At 44.0% G+C, this 13,224-nt stretch overlaps 1 protein-coding gene across 1 annotated transcript in view; it reads right to left on the reverse strand.

Moving 5' to 3' along the window:
- col27a1a (collagen, type XXVII, alpha 1a) overlaps positions 1 to 13,224 on the reverse strand; it is a 59,566-nt gene that overhangs the window by 14,107 nt on the left and 32,235 nt on the right. The window contains exons 12-26 of the mRNA XM_068706701.1: positions 13,121 to 13,165; positions 9,907 to 9,960; positions 8,264 to 8,308; positions 6,475 to 6,528; positions 6,262 to 6,306; positions 4,712 to 4,765; positions 4,217 to 4,270; positions 4,042 to 4,095; positions 3,890 to 3,943; positions 3,455 to 3,508; positions 3,248 to 3,292; positions 1,270 to 1,323; positions 1,126 to 1,170; positions 984 to 1,037; positions 836 to 889 (exon numbers count right to left, since the gene is read on the reverse strand). Of these exons, the coding sequence (XP_068562802.1) occupies positions 836 to 889; positions 984 to 1,037; positions 1,126 to 1,170; positions 1,270 to 1,323; positions 3,248 to 3,292; positions 3,455 to 3,508; positions 3,890 to 3,943; positions 4,042 to 4,095; positions 4,217 to 4,270; positions 4,712 to 4,765; positions 6,262 to 6,306; positions 6,475 to 6,528; positions 8,264 to 8,308; positions 9,907 to 9,960; positions 13,121 to 13,165 (765 nt within the window). The remainder of the gene's footprint in view (positions 1 to 835; positions 890 to 983; positions 1,038 to 1,125; positions 1,171 to 1,269; positions 1,324 to 3,247; positions 3,293 to 3,454; positions 3,509 to 3,889; positions 3,944 to 4,041; positions 4,096 to 4,216; positions 4,271 to 4,711; positions 4,766 to 6,261; positions 6,307 to 6,474; positions 6,529 to 8,263; positions 8,309 to 9,906; positions 9,961 to 13,120; positions 13,166 to 13,224) is intronic.

A 13,224-nucleotide genomic window follows, 5' to 3' on the forward strand; every position in this document is an offset into this window, starting at 1 on the left:
CAGACAACTTCCTTATAAGTGTGTGCACGTGTGTGTGTGTTTGTGTGTGTGTGTGTGTGTGTGTGTGTGTGTGTGTGTGTGTGTGTGTGTGTGTGTGTGTGTGTGTGGTCATGTCCTGAGTCAAATCCAACTGGCTGTCAGCCAGCAGGAAACATCTCTCTGTTTCAGTAAGAATGATGACTGAAGTCTTATCCACTCCAGCCAGTCATACAGTTTACATTGGGTCCTTATCAGACACAGTCACTGCATGACAAAAGCGGCCATTTGCTCTGTTTTGAGAGAGCCAGGTAGGTGTGTGAGAGAGGTAGAGTAAGACCCTTAGGGGGCACTCAGGTGTCCTGCAGACTGAAAACTAAATACGAACAGATGTCTGAAAATGGATCACCGGCTTTCTTCTCTTTTTTTTATTCTTTTCAGCGAATCCCAGTAGCATTAGGTGTTCGAGAATGAGAAGTCGGCACTTCCTGTGACCTTTAACTACCGTCAAGGAGGTAAATCACTGGAACTGGTTCCTCCTTTGTTTAAACCAAATGTTACGACTTTTTCCAGCTCAAGGCCTCCCGCCGAGTGCTAAAGCACCGCTTTAGAAAACATGGCTCTAAATTGTCCATGAGTTGATGTGCCTCCTTTCCCTTTTGGCATATTCTTACGGTATTGACCTAATCCCACACGTCAGTATATTCCCATGGGAATAACACACACATTTTAGTTTAAGATGACCATTTCTTAGCCTTTTCTTTTTGACAGAGCCAGAAAATCATTTGTGAGCATTCTCAAATGTTGTGAAACTTAAACCCCTCCAACCTCTCACTCGCTCCTCCTTGTTGTGTCTTACCGTTGTTCCCTTTTCTCCAGGTGGTCCAGGATGACCCATCTTCCCTCGATCCCCCTAAATGCACACGAGCACCACATTAAGTCTTCAAAGTCACCTTGTAAGGACTTAAATGAATACATTGAGAAGGAAAGAAAACGTTTTTCTTTACCTTCTCTCCTGCCAGTCCCGCCTCTCCCACAGGTCCGATGAAACCCACCAAACCCTGAAATACACAGACTCAGTGTTGGACGATTGAATGAATAGACATTTGGAAAAAAAAAAATAGAAGTGGCTATGTCAGCATTTCTTACTCGTTCTCCCATCGTTCCAACTATTCCTGCAACACCGGTCTCTCCCTGCAGAGATAAACATATCGTGAGTCTTTTGTTTAAAATAATTAAATTCATTATTTTTCATATTTTGAGCAAAAAGCAAAACAATTTGACTTTATTCACCTTAACTCCCTCCGGCCCAACCTTCCCGGGGAAACCTTTTCTGCCCATTCTACCCTGAAAGAGGACAAGAGTGAACAGTGAAGACACACACACACACTTGCCACTTGATGCATCATTAACATTATTCACAAATCCTCCATGAATATAAAGGATCTGCTTCCTGTGAGATGACAGTTTGAGGAGTGAGCTGGGAAACAGTCCACAGCTGTTGCAGCTCACTGAACATGCCGCTGAAACGTGCTATGGCGTCACATGCAGGTAATGCTGATGGGACGTTTTGGCAGCGCTGGGAAAGTGTTCAATGACTGTAATGTTCCTCTTGCACGGACAGTAATTCCCGGGGTTAAGAGGAGGGGGCTAAGTGCTTCTTTTTTTTTTTTTTTACCAGCAATAACTCCAGGTCAGAGATGTCGACGCCAAACTCCTGAAGAGTGACTCAACGATTCCAAAGTTTTACTCCAGAAAGGTTGGCAGCTTTCGTAAGACAGTACAGGCGAACGCTGTATTTCACTCAGAAGCACACGGTAAAAGCTGATTCTTGTAGTAACATGAGAATTGTTATGAGCTGTAGGATTTGTGACTTCTTATCACCTGGTTAAGATTTACGTTGGTGACTGACCGCATTGACCAAAGAAAGGAACAAACACTTAGAGAAAGAACAGAGATTGCACAAGAGAGAGAGAGAGAGAGAGAGAGAGGGATGAAGAGCAAGTGAGGAGGCGAGGGAGATGGTTACAAAAGAAGGGAGACAGAAGCTGAAGACAGGGTGTCATTCTGAGCGGAGCCGTTAAGCTAAAAGACAGCTGGCTGAGGAGGATGAAGTGGAGGAGTAGGACCTGTTGCACCTGGCCCAGAGATCAATCACAGCTCCTGAAGGAGTCATACATACACCACTTCCCCTCGGACGGAGGAGAGAAGGGGTCAGAGAATGAGACAAGTTGAGTGGGTTGGAGACAGGGGGAGTGTGGAGAGGAGGGGGTTGGAATGAAAGTGATTAGGAAGAAGTAAAAGATAAACAGGGAGGGTCTGGAATAGTGAAACAAAGGTTAGACTAGTGAGGTTGAAAGAGTGTCTGTGAGCGTAAATGTCATTTTTCTGTGTGTTTCTATGAAGGTTTTGAGAAATCAGCAAATATTTTATTCCTGCAGTGAGCCATTAACATCTTCTAGCACTTTATGGCAACCATAAATCTTACCACCTATAAACTTGGCGATGGCAGTTATCACCCCCTGGTGGCCGAGAGCATGAATTGCAGGCTGTCCTTCATCGCGAGAGCACGACCGTCAGGGGACAAAGCCGTAAAAAACAACCACCATGAAACTACAACCCTACATATCTTCAGCTTCTCTCCGATGCAAACCGAGAGCGATCCGTAACAATAACCTGATTCATCAACTCAGACAACATCAAGAGGAGCGCTCTCTTTGGGTCAACGAGCTTTTGAACGCACAATTAAAATCAAACTGCATACTTTTAAAGGCGTCCGAGACAACAAGTGAGTCAGACGTATTTTATAATAACTCCGCAGGCTGATATGACATGCAGAGTTACATTAGTGGGCTTCCACTGCAGACCGGGTGGCTAACGCCATGCAAGGATTTCATTGTTCTGCTAAACACGAGGCTGTGCATTACTAAGCATGGAAACAGATTCTGGAGTTTGGGTTTCCATAGACTAGGAGACATTTCTAACGCTTCCTGTCTCTCTCTCTTTGATTTCTTTACCAGAAACATACAGAGAATATGGAATGAAACCCTTATGATGCACACAATAGATGGTTAGATTGTCCTGCAACAGATTAAACAAACATGCAAACTTACATGAGCACACACACACACACACACATGCACACACACACACTATGACTAAACACATATGAATGCTATTTTCTCACAGGCTTTACTGGTAACAGTGATGCCTGTTATCAGCTCTCTCTTCTTCATTTCCACCAGCACCACATGTTTATCTTACAACTCACCTCCAGTCCTGTTGGGCCTGGTGGTCCGATCGGTCCCTCGTCTCCCTGGAAACAGATGATATTGATCTTAGCGTGAATTATGTTTTTTTGGGGGGGGGGGGGCATAAAGCAGCCCTCAGTAAAGAGAAGCCTTGTGCTGTAAAACTTTTAATGCCCATTGGAAGCTCTGTGGTTATTCTGATGTGGGCTGGCATATGGCGGTCTTACCTCCAAGCCCGGTACCCCTCGCGGTCCCGGTAAACCTCTGGCCCCTGGCTTTCCCTGCATGGGCAATAAGCAGTCAAATGAATGCTAATGTGTAACGGTAAATGTGTGTATTTAGCTACGTATTTTTAGCCATGGGTGGTGTGGCTTTTGGTCAGTCAAACTGAAATATCTCAACAGCTATTGGATTACCATGACATTTTGATTACAGTCCCAAAAGAATTAATCCTCGTGAATCCTTTCACACCATGATCAGGTCAAATTTGTTCGATACTTTGTACGTTAGCATGCTAACGGACTCAAGTAAGATTGTGAAAATGTTCAAAACATCAGCCTATTAGCATCGTCAAAGTAAGCCCTCACAGACCTGCTCCCATGGACTCTTTGTCTCGATCTGGTCTACGTTTTGAAACAAACCAGTTGATAAGACTAACTCACCTTTAGTCCTTCAAGGCCGTTCTCTCCCGGAGGTCCCATGTCACCCGGGAAACCCTGTCACGATCAATTAAATACAAAAAAATAAAGGTTTTCTATTGTCTTTCTGAAATGTAGACTCACACGTTCACAACGCAGCAATGACAAATACAAACCTCAGGACCCGGTGGTCCAGCTGTGCCGTCTGGGCCTCTCTCCCCTATCTTGCCCTGTGACAAACGAGAACACGAGAAACGTCTTATTGGCTTTCTTGCAGAGACGTACGCGAGGAGATCTTCACCCGCGTCATATCCGTCCATTCAATATAAGCCTACAGCTTGTAGAGCTAACCTGTGGTCCTGGTTTCCCACGGATGCCCGGTAGACCTGGACCCCCCTGGATGCCCTGTCCAATACAAACACAACACATCAAAAACTGAGACAGGCAGTCAGACGGCATTCAGAAGCAGAACCCTGATCTCTTTTTATAGGGGATCCGAAACATTAGACGTGCATGACTCTGCTCAGTGTGTCTGAGATCTCTTGGGACCACTCTGTCCTGCGATGCTAAAAGGGTTCGATTTTGCTTACACACACACACACACACACACACACACACACACACGCAGACAAACGAGGAGGGTTTACATAAGAGTTTCCATAAACTAGACTGCACACATCTGCTTAGGTCATTTAACAAAAGGCACATTTCTGCAACAAAAGTTGTGTAACTCTGGATGTGTGTGTTGGACGCAGCATGCGTGGGCAGAGTCTGGTGATTTATGTTTGTCCACATATGTCGGTGGACATGTGTATAGATGTTGGGGGGGGGGGAGTAATACTGTACCTTGTCTCCACTGTACCCAATCTCCCCTTGCTCTCCAGGAATCCCAAGATCACCCTGACGGAGGGACGAAGGAGTCGAACGGGAGGACGGACGAAAAAAGAGAGAAAGAAATAAAGAACATTAGGGAAGAATTGTAACTTTCTACTTCGTCAATCACATTCAGCTCTCTCAACAGACAAGACTAATCTGTACATTATGACAATTCTCACACAATGAGACGAGCTCGTCGCATCGGCCAAGTTCTTCATGTGGCGTCAATCTGTTTTATGATAGGCACTGACTCCAGCCTGTACACCCACGTTTCATAGAATGAGCCAGTATTCAACAGAGTAGTAATTACAGACAGTTTGTTATTTTAGCTCTGGTCTGAGTAGCCTTCATTCAAACGTAAAGTACATAATGTTTGGTGTATTCTTTTAATAAGACCGGTCATTAGAAGCTCAAGTGGATCTTTTATCTCCTCGAGGTTCAATCGTTGTGTTGCACATGTTTCTGGTCTAAGGAGGAGAAACATCAGCTGACAACAGCTAATGCAAAATGCTTCTAAGATATTACAGCTGGACTTTGCTTAAATCAGAGCTTCAGATTGAGAAACGTTCAGGCAGGTATCAGTACTGGCCTCAACAAGGTTCAGCAGGGTTTTGATCTACTAGATTGTGAATCCCTCCATTTAGGTAAAATCAAATGTTCCTGTTTCAAATCTTCAGTTTCTTCTGGCATCATCTTAATTCTTTTTAATTGTAACATCTTGCAGTTTTATGTATTTTAGTTTTCTTTTTGGTTTCCATTGTCTTTCAAACAGTAACATTTGTTTAAACAGGTGATTCATATTTATTCACTTTCTTGCTGATGGTAACATGAGAAGATTGATATCACTCTCATGTCTGTACAGTAAATATGGAGCTGCAGCGAACAGCTGTTTAGCTTAGCTTAGCTTAGCTTAAAGACTGGAAACAGGGGGAAACAGCTAGCCTGGCTTTGCCCAAAGGTTAGGAAAATCAACTCATTAATTTTTGTTCACACAAAAACTGAAATGTACCGGATTATTTCTTATATAATGACATAATGTCTTACTTAGTGAGCCGTTGAGGTGCTTGTAAGCACATTTTGTTACGTTTGGACAAAGCCAGGCTGGCTGCTTCCCTCTGTTTCCAGTCTTTATGCTAAGCTAAGCTAAGCTAAGCTAAGCTAAGCTAAGTGTCTCCTGGCGAACGGATAAGAGAGTGGTTTATTTCCCAAAAAATGTCAAACTATTTCTTTAAGTTTATTCAAAAGACCACCTCTTTGCTGACCGCCCACAGAGGAAACATATCGCACAAAGGATTTCATAGAAATGACATAGCAAGAACTGATATTAGTGAAAATTAGAGAAACCTGTCACATCTCATGCTTTATATCGGTAAAATCATGTGGTTGAGGGTGGGACCTAGTGAAAGCATGCTCTATGTCTACTGGTTGGAAAGAGATGGCTACAGTGGGATGCAAAGGAGTTCATATCCATCATCACATGCTGCTCAAACACGGGCCAATAACAGGAATATTCAGATCACCTTATCACCTTTCAGTCCTGGTTCTCCTGGATTTCCGGGCACACCCTAGAACAAGCACCGACAGACGGGTTAGAAAGAGACCCCCAAAACCAAACCTCACCTCAAGCAGCCCCCTCATGGGAACTAAAAACTGTTCTGTGCAAACTCCATTCTCTTGTATTATATGTGTGTGTGTGTGTGTGTGTGTGTGTGTGTGTGTGTGTTCGGCATTACCTTCAGTCCAATAGGTCCTGGAAGGCCCATTTCTCCCAAAGGTCCCATGTCACCCTGCCGCCAGAAGAAGGGACAAATAGAAAATCATGATTTAGTGATCACAAAGTACAGATAAACACATGTTTCAGAAACCCTTGACTTTTAATTAACACACACACACAAACACACACACACACACACACACACACACACACACTCACACACTCACACACACACACACACACACACACACACACACACACACACACACACACACACACGTTCTGTAAGAATAGGCCTCATTGTCTTGCTTCCAGATTATCCATACGGCCATCACATTTGCACGCAACACTAAACAATGGATGATAATATACGACCAAATTCAAAAGCTAAAGACTAGATGTTGCCGCCCGAAGCCAAGACTGCGTTTCATCCGGAGCCTGAATCAAATGATGTGGATGCAAAGACATGAATGCTGGAGGTAACATCTGTCCCACCACTGGAGAGCGAACCAGCGCTGGGATTCACGGGCCGGAGTCGGAGAAAGACGAGACTGCAGACGTAATGACAGGGGAGCGCTGGGTTTCATTTCATTCAGAGAGGACCAATTATAAACAGCGATTTAAGAGTTGATTTAGATTTTTCTGCTTTCTTGTCAGTGTGTGAAAGGAGGAGACTATATCGTCACAGCATCGCAGGCTGCTAGTGGTTATGTTCAGTCGCTGCACAGACCTACAGGGTGGCCTTGGCTCAGTGTGTTAAATATTTGTCTCTTTGTGAAAATTGTATCTGCATGTGTGACAACGGGTATGATTGAAAGGTTAAAATATTTCTTCTTCTTCAGCTGGGAAAACCTAATGTATTCAAATAAGATACGCATGAAGAAATACAATATATTACACTCACTAACGTGTTTAATTGAATTCAGATTTTGAGGTTTATTGTGAATGCATGCCACAGGGGGCGCCGAGTTTTAATTCCCGGCCAAGACCAGAACCTCTTCAACCTCCATTCTCTCAAAGCAGGCTAAGAGGAAGATCTTCAGAGAGCCCCTCTTCTTCTTCTTCTTCTTCTTCTTCTTCTTCTTCTTCTTCTTCTTCTTCTTCTTCATAAGTTGTCAACACACAACTCTTCAACTGTGGCCTGAAAGAAGGAAATCTCTGCAGTGCAGCCCAGTCCTGCTGGTGTGTGCACTGTACAGCGTACTCGATGCGGAGGATACGGAGCTCAGAGAAGAGCTGTAATCAGAGAGTCCTCCCGATTACAGGCCTACCGCCGCCACCGGTGGCCTAGAATAGACCGGGAGGAGCGGCAGGGACGGATGAGGATGGGACGCGACAAGAGGAACCGGGGAGACATTATAATCAGACGCAATTATGTGGCTGTCGTTGGGCTGAGCGGGCGAGGAGGTCAAGGTGATGGGTGATGTTCAAAAATAGTTAATGAGGGATTCTAGAGGAAGCAAGATGCCTCATTAAAGACAGATTGATTGATCAGTGGATCACTCTCATGTTTGTCACGAGAGGAACTTTCTCTTCCGTCTTGAATCCCAAAAAACATCCACTTTCACTTTTTTTGACATGTTTACAGTGGTACAGAACCTGCTGGTTAGTTTCCCACTAAAATGGACTGGCAGTGTAAATGATGATAAGAGCTAATTGAGGTTTTTTCCCCCCAATCAAGCAGGCATATTCTGTTTCACTTAAATACAGTCCTTTATACAGCTATGTATTTCTGGAATAAGTGTCTGGGAAAACAGGATGTTTAGACTGAGGGAAACACACAGAAAGACACACAAACTGCTACTCACAATCAGTCCAAGAACTCCGTTTGGACCGGGGGCTCCAAGCTCCCCCTAGTCAAGAGAGGAGAAGGAGGAGGAGGAGGAGGAGGAGGAGGAGGAGGAGGAGAGGGAATCAGTGAGATGAAGGGAGAGGGAGAAGGAGCAAGTTTCAGGGGTTATTGGCTCTTTTTAAAACAAACATGCTCAGAAGAGTGGCTCAGTGTTCATCACAGCTTATGAGAGGGGGCTGTGTGCATGTGTGTGTGTGTGTGTGTGTGTGTGTGTGTGTGTGTGTGTGTGTGTGTGAGAGTGTGTGTGTGTGTGAGGGGAAGGTAGAGGGGGATGTGATCATCCCACTGAGGCTGTTTTCAATCTGCAGGTTCAGTCGTAGATAGAATGTTGTCACGGATGACTTCTTATTGCTGTAGTAATCCCCCAACTCCTCTGCTAATGCTACAATGTCGAATATTTAACGGAAATATCTCAATGATTAGCAGACATTGTTTGTGTCTTTGTGACTTCCTCTACCACCACCATGAGGTTAACATCTGATCCCCTTACTCTTCATTTAGTTTCATTCGTTTTTTTAACCAAATACCTGCAAAACGAAGGACTTCCCATCAGGCTCAGCTGCAGGATATTTTACATTTGGTGCCAATTACCAAATATTAGCATGCTAGCAAGCTAATCTGAGAAGATGCATAAATGGTAAATATCATACCTGCTAAACGTCAGCATGCTAGCATTATTATTGCGAGCATGTTAGCATGCTGATGTTAGCATTTAGCATCGTCACAGAGCTGCTAGCATGGCTGCGGAGTCTTGTTTCAAGATAAAACATGGATTTTTCTATTTCTTTTTAAATGTACTGATGAGAGAGTCTTTGCAGGCAGAAGAAAAAAGCAAAACAAACTTGACAAATGACTCAAATGACAATTTGTTAAGTTATGTCACCTTCGATTTCATAAACCCTTTGCAGGCCTGCATATTATTCAAAATATACGCTTGCATCCAATTTGTCTTAGTTTGAACACTTTGAACACAACGAGCTCGTTAAAGAGCAACTTGCTTAAGTGTCAAAGTTTTCTTTTTAGAGGTACTTCTATAGTTGATGAAGTAGTACATTTGTCAGAATGACAATATCCAGAAACTGCTGAGCTCATATAAGCTGGAAACAGACAGGCTGGTAAGTCTTTACTCAAAACAACACATTACATCATTTAGTATTCTTGGATATCAACTAATAACACTGCATGTATGTGTGTGTTGGGGGCCACTTTACGTCGGTGGATGGAAAAGGTTTCATTTTAAAGCTAACTGGCTCCTCTTAACACTGAAAGTTTTTGAAAAAACAAGTGCCAAGTAAAATGATCGGGATGGGACGAAATTAAATACAGCAGTAAAAGTTGTCCGGAGCAAAGAGCGAACTTCAAATGAAAGAGAAAAAAAACATGCACGCTGTCGGCCTGCCAGGTGATTTACTCACCAGCACCGCCAACATGTCAGTAGTAAAACAGCAGGGTGTGTGTGTGTGTGTGTGTGTGTGTGTGTGAGTGAAACCACTGCACTTTGTGTGTGTGTGTGTGTGTGTGTGTGTGTGTGTAGGAGGGCTATGTGTGTGTGTGTGTGTGAGCACGTGGATCGGTTATGTATTTAGGTGTGTGACATACTGGCTCTCCATCTGGTCCAGGTGGTCCTCTCTCCCCAAAGTCCCCTGGAAACCCCTGAGGACAGACAGAGAGAGACTAGCTTTTATGTTCGGCTGCACACAATCAGTGACAATCCGACTCAGACATCATTAAATTTCATGGCTCCTGCACGGTTTGCTTTTACATATGTGCCATTTATTCTTTTTTGGGGGCCACTTTGTCTTCATTTACACGTCCAGCAGACACGGAGCAACATTGGCTTTCATTTGGAGTCGTGCTGTTTGGTCTCCACCGAGCTGTTTGGTGCCGGGCGGCTAGAGTACAGATGAACTTTAAGAACTTTTTTTTCGATGAGAAAAAGCTGCCTGCTGCGTCTGAAAACTACACTATGAGAGCACCGAGAGTGAAGCAAAACAGTAGTTACGACCAGAAAACCAAAACAATGAGCTGGAAGATGCCATAAATCTCCATAGAGTGGAGGGGAACATAAATCAGATAAAAGTAGTGAATAATAGGAACATATTTTGGTTATAGTCGCTCTATTGTACAGCAAACATTGTTAAATTTAATTGACTGTACAAAAACTGCCTCAATAATAAAAATCACATCCCTCAATTACAGAATTAAAGAAACTCTACAAATATGTCAAAAATTTACTTTTCATTGGAGAAGGGTTCGCTTAAATTATGGACCTTCAGAACCACAAACGTCAATGTAGAGTAAATCATTATGTGTCTAACTATGGAGTCAAATTTAAAAAAGGATGTTTGCACAAAATGCCGCTGACTGTTACGCAACGAAGAGTGCTGCTACTGTAATTGCACAGCAATTTTAACAATTTTGACTGAGTCAAACATAACATTAGACACAAAGTTATCTGAAATATGTACAAAATAAGAGCATAATTGCCCCATTATGTACATTAAACCGCTCAGCTGTAGGGTGTGGGTAGCCAACTGTTCTACTCAGGCTGAGTGCACTTTCTAAATGCCATAAGAGAGCCGAGCAATTACTCCGTCCATTTAGCAGTAAGCGGGATGCTAATCTGAGCTACGCTAGCAGTACATGGTGCCGCAAAAGACAAACCACATCTGCAGAAAGCAAGCGGGCCAGAGCATCTTAACCCCGGCTGTCACAATGACTCGCTGCTGCTGCTGCTGCTGCTGCTGCTGCCACACTGTTGCTCCACACTGTTGATTACGGCACAAACCTCCAGAAAATTGCACTTATTTTTGTAAAAGTAGAGTAGATGTTGTTTATTTTAAGCTGCGACTGGGCTCAGAAATAGAATCTGCTGACTAAATGCAACTCCTTGTATTTGAGTGTGGGATGAGTTTGACTTCATATTCAAATAACAATAAATCCTTGCGACTAATGGTTAATATTCACCTGAGCTCAGGTCACTTACGCAGACATAACTGCACCGAATGCTGTATTTGTACAGTGTCACAAAAAGCTCTTTTCTGTTCCTATTAGGTCATTGGATGACATTTGGGATCCCACCAACAGAGTGCATGGGACCGCTTTGAGGTTCTAAGAGATTGTGCGCTCAGGGAGAGGCACGAGTCCACGAGACATCTATGAAGCGTGACAGCGACCCAAAGGATGGATCGTACAGCTGTCAGCGCTGCCGTAACAACTACGGATAAATGTGGGGAAACCAAGAGCAGCCTTTGATGAGAGTCACGTGAGACCGTCTGCTTTTACACCATGTTCCTCCGCTTTGATATCAAATCGTGAAACACAGCAGCAGCGCTCGCTTGTCTCCTAACGGATTGATGTGAAAGAACTCTGCGACCGATGAGCCCGATTAAGTCGACCTCAAAAAGACAAACAACAGCCGAACCCTAAACAGTGTAACAAAAAGAGAAGTCAAGCCGAAATGCAGAACTGTTGGCGATGAACTTCGGAAACTTTTTTAGGCTCTCCGCTGCTTTAGATCTATTCCCTCATCACTCTTTGGTTGCAGCGGACCAATCGTGTGTGTGTGTGTGTGTGTGTGGTGTGTGTGTGTATGTTTCCTCGACAGAGCACTACAGCGCTGTGGTTGTGGTCATTAAAATGTCTGGCTGCAGTTCAGGTGCTTCTTCTGTTCTTTGTCCTCCATCAGGGAGGAGCAGGAGGATCTCTCAGGGATCATCTTGTGAGTGTCCTAGCTTTTCCACTTTCCATGCAGGAGCACAGAACTCAAATGACGATGTGTGTGTTTTCCACTTACGCTTACAGGTCAGTTATGGGGCTTTTGAATATTCAAAATAACAGGCATCTGCTACTCCTCTGCTGTCCTGTTAAGTTTGACTGCATGAACTGCAGAACTGCATGAATATTAATGAATAGCAGTGCTGCGGCTGTCATTAAATCATTCAGGATTTGCTTGAAGCAGGAAAAGACCAAGCCGTGATGACAGCACTTCCATGTGAAGACCTTTGGTTTTGCATGACCAGCGCCAGAACTGTGAAACGGCCTTAACAAGGTCTTCGTTGCAGAAAACTGTCTTGAAAAACTCTTCTAATGCAGCCCTGTTTATGTGGCGTGAACACACGAACGAATGGAAACACACGATCCGAGGCACTAAAACAAGATGAATTTGCTTCCACAGCTGCTTCTTAAACATCTGTCTAATTACAGAATGAAGTTCTCAAAAAGCTCACACTAAGCGGACACTCGCTCGCCATGTGTCCGTTGACTTTTTGGGTCTTTAAATGCCTTATTTACAGAAAAGCCAATAAGCAACAGCTGCAAAATGATCTCAGCCGTGAGTTTCAGGGCTACACACTCTTTCTGAAACTGACTTTGAACACTGTCTGACACAAACAGCAGAGCCGACGGCTTCCTCCAAATGGCTTGGCTCCATGCTGAGGGGGGACCAAAAGCCTTCCCCCCCCCCAACAAAAACCTTTTTCTTGTTACATCCAAGACTCCGATGGGCTGCTGGTGGGACTCCACATGCATTCAGGCTGCAGTTAACCCTTCAAGCAACCATGGAAATATTGAGCCGAGACAATGACGTGAATCCAGACCGTATAAGTTTCCCATGTGCAGCGTGGGTGTTGAAGTCTTTGCACCAGAAGCTCTCAGTATGACCCCAATAGAAGAACGAATTTCAAAATCGCCATCGGAACGTTGTTTGAGATCTGTCACCATCTCCCCCCACTGATACAGTCACAGTCAGCCGAGCACAATTCATCACACTTTGAAAAGATTATCTGTAAAGTATGTTGAGACAAAACTTTACCGGCCTACCCATCTTGCCCCTCTTCCCTGGTTCGCCGGGAATGCCCTGAAAATCAAAAGGAGAGAGAGGGAGAGAGAGAGAGAGAGAGAGAGAGAGAGAGAGAG

Source organism: Cebidichthys violaceus, unplaced genomic scaffold (genome assembly GCF_023349555.1).
Source record: "Cebidichthys violaceus isolate CVI_PGR_0920_01 unplaced genomic scaffold, fCebVio1.0.p SCAF_12, whole genome shotgun sequence".
NCBI classification, from domain to species: Eukaryota; Metazoa; Chordata; class Actinopteri; order Perciformes; family Stichaeidae; genus Cebidichthys; species Cebidichthys violaceus.